At 41.4% G+C, this 17,939-nt stretch overlaps 1 protein-coding gene across 1 annotated transcript in view; it reads left to right on the plus strand.

Moving 5' to 3' along the window:
* LOC145400537 (uncharacterized) overlaps positions 1–17,939 on the plus strand; it is a 53,639-nt gene that overhangs the window by 15,962 nt on the left and 19,738 nt on the right. Inside the window, exons 3-6 of the mRNA XM_080273058.1 lie at positions 1,883–4,623; positions 5,081–6,726; positions 12,909–13,047; positions 17,457–17,576. Of these exons, the coding sequence (XP_080129184.1) occupies positions 1,883–4,623; positions 5,081–6,726; positions 12,909–13,047; positions 17,457–17,576 (4,646 nt within the window). The remainder of the gene's footprint in view (positions 1–1,882; positions 4,624–5,080; positions 6,727–12,908; positions 13,048–17,456; positions 17,577–17,939) is intronic.

Genomic DNA, 17,939 nt, shown 5'->3' on the forward strand with positions numbered 1-17,939 from the left:
ATGATGAAGTGCAAGAGAGAACTGGAGTTGTTCGGGAGATGGCTGGTAGAGTTGAGCAGAGGGCGTTGCGATGGTTTGGGCATATGGAGAGAATGGATAATGAGCGATTGATGAAAGAGATAACTAGATCTGATGTGAGAGGTGTAAGGCTGAGAGTGAGACCACGAATAGGATGGATGGACAGTGTGAAGAGAGTGTTGGATGCGAGAGGGATGTCTGTTGAGCAAGGAAGAGTGGCTGTGCGTGACAGAAATAAATGGAGAGAAATTGTGAATGAATAAATGATGACACAGCCCTGAGAGGATATTTTCCTGCTTTTGGTCTGATCAGCTGATCAGGTCAGGTGCAGGTAAGGGGATGGGTCTATTATGATGTGGCAGAGGTAAGCCAGCTCTGCTGTTGGGCCCTGCTGCAGATGTCACTGATTGCACTGCGCAGTTGACCCTCGTGCTGTGTGGTGCGGTGAGGATCTGTCCCTTCTCCCCTTTGGGGCTAAGATGCGAATGAAAGTGTTTGAATGGATGAGGAAATTGGGAGTGTGTTGTCCTGTCTCGGCTACCTCCCTTTCCTTGGGGGAAGCCGCCTAAGTATATAGATAGAGATAGATAGATTTTCCAAACAATAGCATGCAAAATAATTATGTCGGTGTTCTTCACTTGCTCCCAACACCCTTCCCCCCCAACACTTCTCTCCCCTTCCCTCATAGCTGTGTAACTGCCAGTATAAAAAAGAAATTGAGCTAAAGCATGTAAATTTTTTTTTGTGGTGTTACTCACACACTCCACCATATCTTCCTTCACCCCTTCCCCCCATCCCCTCCCCTCAGAGCTGTCAGATCAAGTAGCTGTAAGAATTTCAAAGGGAGATAAAAGCTAAAGCATGCAAAATAATGATAATGGTGTAAGAGAAAGACAAACACACGAATACACAATTCCCACCCCCAAAAAAGCATGGAAATTCATTTAAAAAACATGAAAAAACACACATTCTGCTTCATGCATTGGTGTATGCAATTACACAAACAATAATCTGGTATCGAATGAAAACATGCGACATGAATATTAATAATGACTTATAATACTCTAGGCGGGGGGAGGGGAGAGGTAAGCAGATGGCATACTACAGGGGGTAGGGAGTGGGGGATGGGGGTGGGGTGGGGAGGGGAGAGGCCTGCAGGGGTGGTACGGGGGTATAGAGGTGGGAGAAAAACACCACAAGACAAAGAGGAAAGGCAGAGAGGGAGTACAGGGGTGTGTGGAGGGTGGGTAGGGGGGATATAACCCTCTCCAGGGAGATAGGGAGGGGAGGAAGTGGGGGGGGTGGAGAACCATGGTGGCATGATGGAGGATGGTGGGGGAGGGAGTGGGAGGGAGCAGGAGGCAGTCAGAGGCAAGGGAGGGGGAGAGGGAACATAGGTATTGAGGTAGAGGAAGGTGGCGAGAGGGTGGTGGAGGGAATCACCCCCCCTACCATGGGTAGGGGCCTGGATCCTCCCCCCTCCCTACTCAGGACTTAGTTCTCATTGGTTTGCATCGATATACGTTGCAGTTGGGCCGAAGCCTAGTGTTCGCAGTTTTTTTTTTTTTTTTTTATACAAAGGCTCCTCTGTCGATCCTATTCAGCATCAAGGGAAATTCTGGGAAAGGATCAATCGATCCTATTAGTTCTTTAGAGGTTATACATCGACATACTTAATTATTAGATACCCAGGATCTCATGAGTACTAGCTACCTTCCATCCTCATATAATGCAAAATTGTTTGCAAATATAATGCAAAATTCTTTGCAACTGAAATCTTGCATACTGGTAACTTCATGAGAAAAATAACATCAGGTAATAACCTGTATTTGCCAATTTTGTATACACAATTTTTTTCTTTCAGGAAAGGAAAATAAAAGTTCTGTGAGTGTCAGCAGGGCAGGTGACAAACCTCATCTACAACAAGAGTATAGCCCAAAACGACCTCCCCCCAAGTCTGTCATCAGGCTTCCTCTTATGCACAAGCCCACTAGCAAGAGCAAGCCTCCACAGAAAAAATTACCAGTACCTACACCCAAAAGCAAATTTAGAAAGTATGTAGAAAAACAGTCGTCTAAAAAGCAGACCCAAAGTTCCAAAAATTCACATCACACCAAATCTGAATCAAAGCCAGTACAGCTGTCTTGGAGAGACATGAAAGACCTTCCTATGCTGAAGGGTCAGAAGAAGCCTCCCCCTGGCAGCCTTGGAGAGATGTTGCTCAAGAAAAAGATTGTAGAACTCAAGTTACAGTCCAAAAGAGAGGGTTCGGCAGCAAATTCAACAGGCAAGGAGAGCACGCTAGTGAAAACCTCAGACAGTAACAAAGGGAAGGTAGAAAAAGTTCCATCTGGCATAGAACCAGAATGTTATACACTTGATCAAGAAGATGAAGATGAGTTACAATTGCGATTAATTGCCCTCCAATCTTCCCTCAGGTTTCTCAGTGACATTCGTAAAGAAGGCCAGAAAGAAGGGTCTTTTACACTGTCTTCTTCTGGTGATACTAATTCAGGTTTAGTAATAAATGAAAATTTATTATCCATAGTGAACCAGAGCAGTCAGTTGCAGCATCCAGAAAGTGGCTCCTTTTGTGCAAAATCAAAGGCTTCACATCAGCTGAAAGACTTGCCCACAGGATCAGCAAAAACATCACCACTTCTAATGGAAGCCTTAAATCAAGCCACTGAAGTAAAACCATCGACCACTAACTTACCAGATATAAGAGAACTGATTCTGAAGGCGGAGCAGGCAATTATATTAGATGAACTTAATGGAAGTACCAGTAAACCAGTTTCACTCTCAAGTAGTCCTGAGCATGAACTTTACTCATATTCAGACTCAAGTAAAGAACCAATTGAAATTGGTGAAAGACTCAAGCAAGTACAAATGAAGAATGAAGAATTTAAGGGAACTCTTAAGGAGCAGCAGGATTCTAATCAGGACCCAATAGACATGGATATATGTGATTCCTCAGGAGGAGAGGAGGAGGGTGACGTAGAAGTGGAAGAACTTGTACAAGAAGTAGGTGAGCGTTATCACCTAGACACTCCAGATTCCCCAGCACACGTCAGTTCTGTCATTCGTAAATCTGTAAGTGACATTTCAGGCAACTTGAACGAAAGTGGTGCAGGGGTTCCAGAAGGTGCACCAAATACCCTCCAGATCCCAGTAGAATGGGCTTATATGATGCCTCCACCACCACCCCCAGACCAGCCTGCTAATGATATAGATAATATTGACAACTGGTGCTATGACCAGAATATGTACCTCCAGACTATGCAGGTATCATTTGAGGCTAATAATGAGTACCTCCAGTATGGCATGGAGAGCATGGGCAGTGGAGACTGGGGGCACCAGCAGCAGCAAGAAGTACAAAATCAAAATCTTCAGTGGTGTAGCCCAAACAGGGATTCATATGACCAAATGGAAGACCTATCCCTCCCCATTCCACAGCTTCCTATGGTGCAGAATAGTAGCCAGCTTGAGCCAGGTCAGTTAGAAAGTACTGATGTTTTTCAACCAGTAACTGAATTTCAAACAGATTTGAAAAACACACCTGCCGAACAGTACCAGGCTTTCATGTCTGTGGTGCTGAATAAACAGTCTCCACCACCTAAAAAAGGCCACTCTAATGATAGAACCTTAATACAGGTTCCTATTGTAAAAAATGGCATTACACCTGCAGATCCCTTGAAAAGAGCTGAAGCAAGGAGAAGACGACGAGCACGTCAAAAACAGAAACTTAGGGAGTTGAAAGGAACTGTAGGTCAGAAAGTTGTGGTTCAAAATATGGTTGAAACCCAGGAAGTATTATCCCCCAAGTCCGTACATTCAGACGACTCTAATACTCTTCCGGCAGGCAGTGAACAAAGTACTGCACAGTCATCAAACTCAGGTGCAGAGGAAGAGGATGAGGATGTTTTGCGTGCCCAGTTGCTGATTGACATGTCGATAAGGAAGCAGCAGAAAGAAAATTTATCAGAAAAATCAGTCATTGGTCAACAGGCTCCTGTAGCAGGGACTGGTTTCTTAACATCAAAGAAAAACTATAGCCTGAAAAGCACAGTAACAAGAGAGGAGGCTGGAAGCCGTAGTTCTTATCTCTCCCAGTCCTCTGAGCTTCCTTCAGTTGCCAAGCCTCCAATATCCCACTCATTATTACAGAAAAATGTCACTGCTAGATCAAGGAGCTTAGAAGGCAGTCCGTCCCGTGTCTTTAAGGGGGATGGACGAACTGGTCTTTCAGATATTGGCGGTTTTGCTCTGGATCCTAAAAGTAGCCAGTTTTATTATCAAAGCCCTCTTGATTCATCATCAGTTGATAATGAAAAAATCAAATTTCCACCTATCAAGCCTGTTGTAATAAACTTGAACTCAGACTCAGAAGATGAAGATCAGACATCAAGTCAGAAATATTCATCAGACGCTCGAAAGGAAGTGGAACCAGAGCCATCCAGCAGTGGAGCATTTGATCATAGTCTAGACCTGCTATTGAAGAGCTTGCGCAATACAAAGCCGACTGATGAAGATGTGGAGGTGCAAGATAAACCAAAAAGAAATTCATCAGAAATTAAAGGACAGCACTCGGACTCAACACCACATGTAAGTAATGTATTGTCTAGTCTTTAGTTGTGTGATTTTATGGGTTTCTAGAGATAATGCAGATCCTCATTTTTTTATAAAAGCTCACCTTATATATCATTGTATATTATTCACATACAGTAAAATTTAAATTGTTGTGGAAAAGTTATGATGTAGATAACTTTATTTGTTGTAGTGGAATACTTTCTTAGCAAAAAGCTCTTTGGAATATAGTTGTATAGCTTAAGTTCATGGTATATGTTAGGGATATGTATGTTTCAAATACTGTACCATAAAAAAAGATATAACATTTTCCCTACAAATTGCACTTGTTAAGGGGAAATTGGTAGGCCCACAGATAAATTTGCTGTGGACTTTATTATAAAAATGACACAAGAAGACAGCATTCAGCAAGGACTTACAGTATTGCACTTTGTTTTGAATATGCATGGAAGTTATTGTTACGTCATTCATGCAGGTTGTGCGTCATCTGAGCAAGCGTCAGCAGGTGGAGTACTGTATGCTCAAAGAGGAGCTTAGGAGGAAGGAAATCCTGCAGAGGAGAAAAATGCTGCAGAAAAGACCAGGAACCACCAGTGCATCAGCTGTGAAGCCATCCTCCTCTCACATTGTGAACAATGATAAAGAGATTGCTGGTACCGGTACCTCTGATGTATCTCCTGTCAACTCATTCAGTCAAAAGTCACAAGATAAGGGAAAATCTGGTCGGGAAGTTAGCCTAAAAGAGATGGGCAGATTGAAAATTCAGCTGTCGAATATTGCTTCAGCCTTTGATGAACATAGTGTAGCTACTGCAAACAAGAGACTGAGGACAGTAGAGGAAAAGCCACAACAGCCAGACTTCAGGGAAGACACATTGTTGGGAAGGTCAGCAGATGTGTCAAATGCTGAAGAGGAGGAGGATGAGGAAACCCTGAGGATGATGGTTTTCCATACCTTGAAGAAGAACACGTCTGAGAAAAAAGGAAATGACACCAAGCAGAGGAAGGTTATGGTTGATTCAGGTCATAATACTGATGAAATTAGTCCTAGCATGGAAGATCAGAATTTGGAGGTTGACAGACATCCGGCATCTCTAAAGGTTGTTATTCATCAGCCAGCTAGTAGCAATCATAATGCACCTGAAGAAACCTGCGCCACTGATTCACAAGAGAATAATGTGTCACGAAAGGTGGTCATAACTGATGGAAAACATACAGAAGATAATGAGAGCGATCAGAATGACAACCCTTCAGAGTCAGATGAAAAATTTGCCGGGGAGTGGATGGTTTTGGATCAAGTGCAGGAGGAAGATAGTGATGGCAGTATCTCAGAGGGAAGCCTAGAACCAGTCTCTAAGCCAGAGTTGAGTGAAAGTGAGAGTTGCTTGGATAGTAGTGTAAATGACTGTGATACTTCAAAAATATCTGAGAATGAAATAAACAGTGAAGTGATTGACATTCTGCCAGATAAAGTCTTTAAAAAAGTAGTCAGTGCATGCAGTTTAGATGTATATGCTAGTGATTCACTTCCTCGTGAGGGTGCTAGTGGTGCTGATGAGGAAGTACGTGTGAAAAAGAATGCCATAAGTAAACTTGGAGAAGTCATCAAAGGCCAAAATAACAAAACTAGTTGTAAAGGCATGAAATTCCCGAAGATCAATAGTGGAAGCGATGCACTGCCCACAAAGTCTCGGTTGACCAGTAAAACAAAGCTGAACAAAATGCCATCCAAACTTTCCGTTAAATCAGCAAAGATACAGAAACACAGTACGTACAGTGCAGGGGAAATGGTGCCAAGTCAGTTTCAGACAAGTACTAAGTTGCTGAGAAAGGAGGATTCTAGGGAGAAACCTGCGGCTGCTGCATCTGACGTTGAGCAGGAGGAACAGTCCAACAGATCTGAAGGTAGTAGTACTAAAGGTCAAGAAATTCCAACATGCAAATCTATAGAGAACACTGATGCTTCAAGCAGCTCTCTGAAGAAGGAAGCAGTCTCCAGTAAAGTCAGTGCCGACAACAAACAAAGCCACGTGGTAGATGCCGACAAAGTTAATAACAAAACTAGTATCCAGGATAAGGAGTTACAGTTAAAGAATGTGGAAAAAGCTTATATTGCAAAGAGGTAAGTTTAAATTAATTATCTCATTATGTACATAGTTACTGTAGTTCATGTAAATTTTTTCATTTGTACAATCATCCAAAGAAGTTGTCTTGCTTTCTTTAAGTTTTGGAAAAAATTCCCTGGGTCTGGCAATGTTCACTTAGGAGACAGAAACAGTCTTTGCCTGCCCTGCAAACATTATTTATGGTGTAAAAAACTAATCATGCAAAAATATTAGTTAACTTTGGCCTTTTTTTTTTTTTTTTTTTTTTTTTTTTAATAGATCAGTCAATAATTACCGGTAAATAAAAAGTGACATCTGGTACGTTTTCACGACTTATGCCACCAGTTACCAATGAAGTGATTATCCTGCTTAATTTAGAGAATTAAAAGCAATCTAGCTGGTAAAAAAATATTACATTTATCAGGCCTTTTTTTTTTTTTTTTTTTTTTTTTCCAGTCTGGAGGATTTTTACTGCATCTGAGACTAATTTAGTGGATTTCTATAATATTTTGTTTGGCAACACTGCATGCCAGGCCTTCCGTTCCATCAGTCATCACCACTCCATGGGTGGGAGAGGATATCTTGACTTTTGTTATGGTTTCCCTCCCCCCCCTACCGTTTTGGTGTTAGTTTTCTTTGTTGTTGCGCTTTTGCTTTTTGACTGTCACCCTCTCCCTCTTTAGTTCTTTCATTGAACTGCCCTATATATTTTACAATGTTGGAATTTCGTGTGAATAAAAATGACCAATTTCCCCTTTCGAAAGCACTGGTGTCACTAACGGCACTGAATGCCGACAGATTAATTTGCTTCTTGATAGCAACACAAGTGGTAAGTGGTTGTTCTTGGGCACATATATGAATTTGTCTGTCTTGGTCTTGTGCTACGATGGGCTTCATTTATCAAGTTTCCTATGTTCTACCTCTCTGTTTCACTTATCTATCCGTCAACTGTCTTTTTGATGTTAAGCTGCCGGTATATCTGTGTTACTGGAATATTTGCTAAATAAAGAGCAATAATCTGCTTGCATCAGTAGGCTGTAGTTTCTTGATGATCCATCTTGCTTACAGCACTCACGGGTTTTACCGCATAAATATCATCCCGTGTAGAGAATTAAATGTGGATAATTTGGACTGATCAAACGATGACGACCCAGGACCGGACAAAGGACTTAGTAATGGCTACATGGAATGTAAGAGGAGCGAATGATGAGGTGAAAGAGAGAGAGAGTGTCCAGATGCTTGAGGATGCAAAAGTGGATTTATGTGGAATGACTGAAACAAAATGGAGAGGAGAAAGTGTGAGAGAATGGGAGTATGGATGGGGTATATGTGCAGGAGTAGGTGAGAATGAGAGGGCAGAGGAAGGAGTATGTATAGTTGTAAAAGATGGAAGAAGAGCATAAGAATGTATGGATCAGTTGGGTCAAGGATTGTGTGGGTAAAGTTGAAAGTTGGAATACAAATGTGGGCGGTTGTGCGTGTGTATCAGCCAACGCAAAATCGTGCTAGCAGAGTGAGAAAAGAGTTCTGGACAAATGTAGAAGTGTGCATGGAAAAGTTTGGAAGGAATGAGAGAGTGTTTTTGATCGGTGATATGAATGGTAAAGTTGAGAATGTGAAGGTGGATGGAATAGTTGGTGAGTGGGGTGTGCCTGCTGAGATAAATGAGAATGGAAGTGAGTTAGTGGCCATTTGTGCTGGGAGGGGGTTGGTGATAGCCAATACCCTCTTCAGGCATAAAATGATCCACAGGTATACGTGGCGAGTGATGAGAAGGGTGGGTGGTGAACTGAATGAAAGGAAGGCAATGATTGATTATGTGTGTGTGGATGAAAGGATGCGAAGATGTGTAATGGATGCAAGAGCTTATAGAGGTTGGGGGAGTGGACTTTCTGACCACTACTTGGTGGTGGCCAGAATTAGGATACAAGTAAGATGGAGGAATAGAAGAAGGGAAAGACGAGAGGAAGGAGTAGTTGCAAGGAGAGTGGAAAGGTTACAAGAGGATGAGAAAAAGGCAGAGTATAAGAGAGAAGTGGAGGAACGATTGGGCAAATATGAATTGGAGCAGATGGGGGACGTGGAAGGCGTGTGCAGGATATTTACAGAAGAAATATGTGCGGCATGCGATGTGGTGTGTGGGAGGAAAAGAAGACGCAGGGGGGTGCAAGGAACAGCATGGTGGACTGAAGAGGTGAGACAGGCTATGGCACAAAAGAAGAAGGCATACAATGAATGGATGAGAAATAGGGGCGTGGAAGAAGTTGAGAGGTGGAAGAGAGAGTTATATGTAGAAAGAAAGAGTGAGGTGAAAAGATTAGTAAGAGAGAGTAAGAAGAGAGTGGATGAGGAATTTGAGTGTAAAGTGGAGGGACTGTAAGAAAATGTCCTGGAAAGAGGTGAAAAGAGTAAGACAGGGAGGAAGTGAAGTTAGCAGGGGAGTGAAAGATAAAAATGGTAAATTACTAGTGGAGAAGGGAGAAAAAGTGTGCAGATGGAGAGAACACTTTAAGGAATTGTTGAACATAGAGGATGGAAGTAATGCGAGTATAAGTGGCTGGGGAATGGGTGGGAGAAGGAGGGAGGTGAGAAGACAGGAGGAAATCAGTAGGATAGAAGTTGTGAAAGCAATGAAGAAAGTTAAATTGGGTAAAGCCCTAGGAATTGATGGAGTATGTGGTGAAATGCTGAAGCATGGGGGAGAGATAGTAGTAGAATGGATGTGGAAGATGTGCAGATTGGCCTGGGAGGAAGGTAGAGTCCCGGAGGATTGGAAGTCAGGTATAATTATTCCCTTGTACAAAGGAAAAGGGGAAAAAGAAGTGTGTTGTAATCATAGGGGCATTTGTCTTCTTAGTATAATAGGAAAAGTGTATGGTAGGATACTTATTGACAGAGTTAGAGAAAGAACAGAGAAATTAGTTGGAGAAGAACAGGGAGGCTTTAGGAAGGGAAGAGGTTGTGTAGATCAGATATTCATTCTTAGATCTTTAATGGAAAAGTTTCTAGAAAAGGGAAAGAAGTTGTATGCGGCTTTCGTGGATTTGGAGAAAGCATATGACAGGGTGGATAGACAAGGATTGTGGAAAGTATTAGGAATATATGGAGTAGATGGAAAGTTGTTGAATGCTGTGAAGAGTATGTATGATGGTGCTAAGGCTGCAGTGCGTGTGTATGGTGAACTAAGTGAATTTTTCTCTTTGGAGGTTGGATTGAAACAGGGATGTGTCATGTCTCCATGGTTGTTCAATCTGTTGGTGTAGTGTGATCATAATGAGAGTGCTATGTAGCGGCAACTTTGAGCTTTAGTCTAACACTTGTTGCATCACACTGCTTCACGTAGTCATCGAGGTACACGCGCCTGAGTGAACGTGTGCTTAGTTCACTTGGTGATTTTTCTGCAAGTTGAACAATGAAGGATCTTGAAGAGCGATGTGTTTGTGAGAAATTCTGTTTCAGATTGGGAAAAGCTTTTACTGAGCCTTTTCAAATGTTGTAAGAGGCTTATGGCGAGGATCGCACGAGCTGTAGGCCATGTCACCAGTGGTTCCAGCAGTTCAGATTGGAAAGAACATCCACCAAAGATGATCCAAAATCTGGATGGCCTTCCACGTTGAGACGGTGATCACATGGAGAAAGTGCTTGTTGTGATATTTGGAAATTGTTGCCTGACTGTCCATGCTGTTTCCTAAGTACGTTGGTTGGCTTCTGTAAAAGTTTGTGTCTCATGATTGTAAGCAAAAAATTGAATTGCCCCAAAATTTGTGTTGCATCTGCTGACAGATGGGCAAAAAGAGAACCACGTCACATGCAGTCAGGAGCTGTTTGATTGTTCGAATGCTGATGAAAACTTTCTAATAAATGTCATAACAGTTGATGAAACATGGGTATACAGCTATGATGTCAAAACAAAAAGGCAGTCATCACAGTGGGTTTGAACATCATCACCATGCCCAAAAAAAGGCACTCCAGAGTTGCTCGTATGGGAAGGTGATATTGATCATCTTTTTTTTTTATTATTGGAAGGACAACGTTCATCATGAGCTTATTCCATGTGGTCAGGCAGTCAATAGAGTGTTGCTTGGACGTCTTAAAGTATATGAGGGAGAATGTGCAAAGGAAGCGACCCGAAGCATGGACAAACAAAACATAGATACTGCACCATGACAGTGCACCTGCTCATTCATTGCTCCTTATCCTTGACATTTTGGTGAAAAATGAGACAACTGTCATCCTCCAGCTGCCTTACTCTCCATATTTGGGCCCTGTGGACCCCCCCCCCCAAAAAAAAAAAAAAAAAAAAGTGATATCTACTCTGCAAGGTCACCAATATCAGATGATAGGTAGAAGGAATTTCACCAAGTGCACTTAATGCGCTTTCACTCTGGCATGTGTACCTCAATAACTAAGTGATGTGGCATGAAATAACTAATGTTAGACTAAAGCTCAAAGTTGCCACTACACAGCGATCATCCTACGCTGGCTATTCTTTGCACTGTTTAAATGAGTTTAGTTTCTTTTCAGACAGGCCTTGTAGATTACATATCTTGAAAACCTGAATGTTGCATGAATAATTGTATGGCCCATTTAACTGGACGTGCTGCTGTTGATAGTGCTTCCACTTGTACCTTTCCTTCTGTTTTTGGATTTTATTTTGCTCCATTTTAAGGTGGTAATAAGGGTCAGGATGATGATGGTAATATAGGTTTTATATTCCTAGATGCAAAGCTTATTAACCTCTAGGCTGCGGCGATCTTAAACATTTCCTGTGTCCATGGTATGGGAAAATTGGTTTAAAAATAGTTTTAAACATGTGTTTTGACTCACTTATACCTAACCAAACATGATAACATTTTAGTTAGACAAAGTTTACACTCCACACTGACGATTCGCGACCCACTCATCAAGCATAAGCATGCACTAGATGCAAAAAATGACTGAAAATTTCACAATATTTCATGCTGCTCTTACGGAATGTACAACACAGTCTACCGATCAGCATTTCTGAAGTGCTATTAGCAGCAGAGGGGTTAATACAGTATTGCAAATAGCAACCATGGAAACAGTACAGTGTCCTGTACTGTAGTTTAACTAGATCTTTTCTGAGCTGAATAAAATCACAAAGTGATATGTACAGTAGAATTAATATAAGCTTGCCACATGGGTTGACCCCGTTGGTAAAAGTCGCTTATTTGTTTCAAGAACCACCAGGTGATTTTATATGGAAAGAGCTTTCATGATGATGAGAATTTAGAATTTATGTGTATTCCTGTGCAGTAGTTTATTCATCTTGGAAAGATCTCGTATTATGAATAAAGTGATGAGTTTTTACTTATCAAGTTTCATGGGGAAATGAGGATGAGGATTGCTGCCCACATTTGCCTGGTCCACTAACTCTGTGGTTCCCACTTTGGGGTCATGACCACGAGTAGGATGAACAACCAACCTGTTTTGGAGGGTTTATGAATACGGTAGACTCGCACAGTGCGCAAGAGATTGGGCGGTCCACGACCTCGCGCACTGGGAATTCGCGTACTGGGAATATATAATCTTATGGGAATAATTACATATGGGCAGTACCCCCTCATACCTGGACATTTTTTGGCCCTTAGAGACATAATAAAGGTCATATTTTTCAGACATTGTACTAAAGCTATAGCTACAATAACAAAAATATGGGTAGTCACCTTAACAACAGTAGACAACAAGCCTGATGACCTTAAATAACAGGGGTTCCGAGGCCCCCCAAAAAAAAGGTCGAAAAATGGCCGGCACTGGGGTGACACATAGGGCTAAAAATAACCGGCACGTGGTTAATTGTCAGGGATTAGCCAGCCTGCGTTATAAAAAGACATAACCTGGAAGAAATGGTTACTCATCTTGTTTTAAATTTTGCATCCTGGGGGTGTTTTAGTTAAGCTTAGTTGAATTGTATGGAATTATACCATAGAATGTGTTGTGAAAAATTGTGTGTTTAAGCTTAAGGGGTTAATGCCAGAAGACTTCTGTAATGGGAATAGAGAAGTTTCTCACCAAGTAGGAGCAGAGACCCATGCTTTATCTTTTACCCTTCATGGACATGGGAAGGAGGGTCAGGGTTGTGCTGCTGATGGTAATTTATTTTCAGTCTGTATAATATTGTTTTATGTCTTTGTGGTTTGATTCTGTATAGTAGTGAGTGGTAATACACGTGTTGCAGGGGCGGGATGAACCGTGTGATATCGCAGCTGGATGCCCTGGTCCAAGAGGCCACGCAGGAGGAGCAAGAACGGCAGACATTAAGGAAGGCAGTGACTCAGCTGCGTGCACAGTTAGCAGACATGGAAGTGCAGCTGGAGGCAAGATATTATTATACAAGAAATAGGATTCAACATTGTTTCTATCTATATTTTGTGAGGCAGACTGGTGTAGGTTTTATTTCATGGTCAGGGCAGTGGGGGGAAGGGTTTTTAATTTTATTTTTCAGGTTCCTTATTACTGTTAGAGGATGCCCAGTGGACTAGTTGTTTGGGTGCACCAACTGGATGTGGCCCAACAAGATGCAAGCCTGAGGAGTAGGTGGGGTACTTCGCTCTAAATACCACTCAGTTATGTGTGACTGGTCACCCTCATCTGTAGTGTCTGAACTGAGTAGTGAATGCCCAGGCCTCAGTGATCCCATTGAGATGATAAAGAATTTGATGATACTTGTTTGCTTGTGAGGTTATGTATCAGAAAAGTGCATTTGCCAGCATGCTCTTGACTTGTTTTCCTCTTGCATGGTCCACTCCTCGCTTCCATACGTCAGGGTAGGGATCACAATACTATCATGCAGTGACTTCTTAACTTCCATACTCACCTCCCTATTTCTCATCACTGCTTTCAGTGTACCAACGGCCTTCCTTCCCTGCTGTACCCTTTCACGCACTTCATCCCCCAAAGTTCCTCCCAAACTAATTAGAGAAATTTTGGAATCCATTTGTGAATGTACTTGTGTGTATATGATAAATAGTTAACCCCTACACCGCGGGCATGTTTACCAATGTTTTGCGTGTGCCGCGGGGTTATTCGGGCTCCAACAGACTCTCAAAAAATATTTGCCAAAAATCAGTTATTAGTCCTAGAATATTAAAATTACATATGCTTATGGCACATACCTTCAGCTTTCTCCTGGAATGTTTGTTGAGCCTTCGTCAGTTACCGTAGAACTTGTGGAGACCTCTGAAGTTGGGTAACAAAGTCTCCACTTTACACTTCCCGACAACCCGTAATATGATTACCACAGCCAGATATTAACGCTATAAACACTACTCTATGATTTTCAAGTAGTTTGGGATCCATACTCCAAAAACAAAACCCACTGTGAAAGCAATGAAAATTATGAGCGCGTCTGAATGTTGCACTTGCGCTAGTTCGCTCTTGGTACTCTGTCATTTATTATTCATAAAACCCCTCACACTTTATATTTCTATTACTATATAACACTTATATATATCTACAGTCTTTATCCATAAGTTTCCTTCAGTAGTATTAGTTTATTGTCACTGTAGGGATTCAATTTCTTTCAGTAAAATACGTAGCATTCACTTTCTCGTCTTGTATACTAGCATTGAGAGTGAATGTCACTTTCATCTTCATTCTCATAACTCATAGTATTCAGACATGCTAGAGTGAAACTTTCACTTTCATTACTCCTAGGGTATATACTCGTATTCTTATATTACTACTCATTTACATTTCTATTTACGTTCTCTATTTTATTTACGTTATTTACATTTCTATTTTATTTACACTGTGTTATGCAATGTCACTTGAAGTAACTTATAAAACTATTTTCCATTGTTCACGTATATTTACATTCATTACTTTCACTTGCTGTTTACACATTATTTACAATTCCACTTGCACTGTTTTACTCAATAGAAAGATCGTAGTCACTCTTTTATCAATTGTCAGCCCTTTACCTCTTTCCACACAAGGTTTAGTAGGGGGTAAAGGTCACAGGGCCCTTTGCATGGGGGTGAAAAAGGCCCTGAAGTCAGCAAGAGGAAACAGACGTACCTCCACTTCGGAAGATGAGAGTAAACTGATAAGGGAGGGCCGGGTGGAGGCCTACTAAAGGGATATTCAGTACTACCAATGTTAGCTCTTGAAACAGCTATGTATAGCACTGAAATGATTGGCAGGAAATCTAGACAATACATTATAAATTAGGTAGTTCCAGGTGAATGTAAATATCACTTAGGCTTCTCCCTTCCCTCCTTATATGTATATTTATTACGAAAATAGATTATACGGCATATTTCAAGGGGAAAAAAACAGCGAAAATTAGCGAACGAGTGCACGTGAGGTGTTGTCAGGTGATAATTAGCCAATTCCAGGTGTATGGCACTCTCACTTACCTTATTTCTTTCTTGTATATATTATTTGGTATAAGAATAGGGCATAGGGCCTATTTCAATGGATGAAATCAGTGAAAAATTCCAGGGAAGATTTACTTAGCGTAGCACGGCCAGGCAGGCAAGAGGATAGGGTAATGGAGGGGGGGTAGGGAGGGGAGTCAAGAACGGGGAGAAATGGCTAAATTGTCAACAATGGATGGGAATACAGATGAGATTAGGAGTGCTGACTCGTGTTGGACATTGGCAGTACTGATAGATGATACAAGCCCCCACTTGGAAGCCCAGGCGAATTCAAAATAACACAGAATCACAAAGGCAACGCCCCGCAGTATGATCCCTTGCTCCCAAGCGTCACGAAAGTGACGCCCTGCGGTTAAGGGGATAAAGAGTGTATGGGACAAAACAGATCCTTGGGGGACGCCGTTTGTGAAGTTTCTGATGTTAGAAGACTGACCAGCAAATGTTACATGTGCACATCTGCCTGCTAAGTAGTTTGCCAGCCATCTTTTTGTGTTATTGTGCATGTTTGTGTTGAGTATTTTGTTTGTGAGGTTGTGGCGGGGGAGTGGTTGTTGATTATGCTAGCTCTGATTCTGCTCCCCTTCTATTTTGAGTCCCTCAAGGATCAGTTTTGGGTCCAATTCTATTTACCATCGACACAAGTAGTTTATCGTCTCTACTTGATGCTCATGATGTGTCCTTTCATTTTTATGCTGATGACACCCAGCTCTATATTAAGATGTCAAATATCAACAATACTAAGACAAAGTTTGAATCTCTAATGTCTGATATTAAGATTTGGCTGGCTAAGAGGAAACTTAAGCTGAATGACGATAAAACTGAGATCATCATCATCAGAGGAAACAGAAGGGATGACACTGACAGTGCCTTGGCTTTGAACATTGGCGTGTCACAGCTTCACCCAGTCAGTTCTGTTCGAAATCTGGGTGTTTATTTTAATTCTAAGTTAAATTACAAAGAACATATTAATCAGGTTGTGAGAGGGTGTAACTTGCATATCAGAAATCTGTACTCTGTGAGAAAATTCCTGAATAGACGGTGCCTCTTAACATTGGTCCATGCAGTTGTCTTGTCTCGTGTTGATTATTGTAATTCACTGTGGGATGGTCTTCCAAATAATATACTAACAAAAGTTCAGTCTGTGTTGAACAGGGCAGCACGGCTTATCTTTGGTCTCCCCCTGAGAACCTCAACTACCCCGTTTCTGATTGAGTTGCATTGGTAAAGGCTGGAATTGAATTTAAACTGTGTCTTATTACATTTAAGGTTCTTAAGTTTGGTGAACCGAAGTATCTTGCTGAATTGTTAAAACTCCTGCCGGCACGCCCGGGTGTGATGTTACGCAGTGAAGATGATTCCTTGCGTCTTGATGAGCCAGGAGCCATTCACCAGTCATCTTTCTCTGATCGTTCTTTTGCGTATAGAGCCCCTAGATTATATAACAGATTGCCATTGTCCATAAGACAACTCTCTACTGTTGAATCCTTTAAGAGACAGCTGAAAGCCTTTCTTTTTTCAAAATGCTATGACCTGGAGAGAGGTACTATGACGGATGATTATAGGGTTTAATTATTGCCACTTTCATGTATATATGATGTAGCTTGTATTATATACAAGAAATGACACAATTCTTGTAATTGTAAAAAAATAATGTATGGGTGTCGAGCGCCAGTGAATTCCCAAAGGAAGAACTGGCGCTTTTGAGAAACAAAAGGCCAGATTATTATTATTATTACATGCAGGTTCAAATGTCTGGCGATGTGTTGGGAGTAATGCAGGGGGCATTAAGTTACCATACAGGGTTTATTGCTACTTCAGGGCCCCTTTGGGGGGCATGACCAGTGTTTGCTGTAATTCCATATTCGTGGGAATCTCTGTGACATATCCCCAGTGAATTTGAAGGGTCTCAGTATAATAGTCATAATAGTTAATGTTACTGCTTCAGGCATAAGATCAAGTTAGGCCTCCCAGCTAGGTGGCAGATGACATTTAGAAAGTCCTCTTTTGATGAGAAACCAAGGCAAGTCACTCGTACCTCATTGTTCAGGCTCATTGTATTTAATTCAGTCACAGTTGATTATGCAAGTTGTGTGAATTGCCCAATTCTGTCAGGTGAAATCAAACCAACTGTAGTATATTGCAGGATCAGTGGTAGCCAGCCAACCCTATATATGACAAGGAAAATGTCAGGTGAATCAAGCCAACTATCGTATATTGCAGGATCAGTGGTAGCCAGCCAACCCCACATATAACAAGGGAAACTGGAGTGGGATGTTTATGTATGTGTTATGTGCATGCAGTTTTTCTCAGGTGTACTTAGTACTGTATTAATTTGAATATTGCAGACTAAAGCTGATGCACTGAAGACTAAAATGGAGAAAATTAGGTCCCTGCATAAGCAAATTCTGGCAGATAGGCAGACAATCAACAAACTGCAGAAAAAAGGAGAGCTTCTTGGTCGTCAGGTGAGAGATTCTAGTGCTGCTGGTTTTCCATTGTATAAGTTTGTCAGTGATGAAAGATTAATTTTTCTTTCATTGTTAAAAGTGAACTACATATATTATTTGTGACATTTAACAGAGTGCTCCATATTCTTTATTAATTTGTGATATTTAACATCCACTGTCTAATGACATATTATTTATTATTGCTACCTCGAGTTGAATTTATTCGGCTCAGGAAGGTACATTAACTTATGAAGGGGTTGATGGAGACTGTTTCTTATCCTATCACAATATATGGCCTTCACAAAGCCTGAGAATGTTATCTGTAAATAGAATTAACTATAGGACGTCACTGGATTCGCCTGTTGAAGGGGTTAAAGAATG

Source organism: Coenobita brevimanus, chromosome 52 (assembly GCF_032717465.1).
Source record: "Coenobita brevimanus isolate Jiangsu-jjx chromosome 52, ASM3271746v2, whole genome shotgun sequence".
In the NCBI taxonomy this organism is placed as follows: domain Eukaryota; kingdom Metazoa; phylum Arthropoda; class Malacostraca; order Decapoda; family Coenobitidae; genus Coenobita; species Coenobita brevimanus.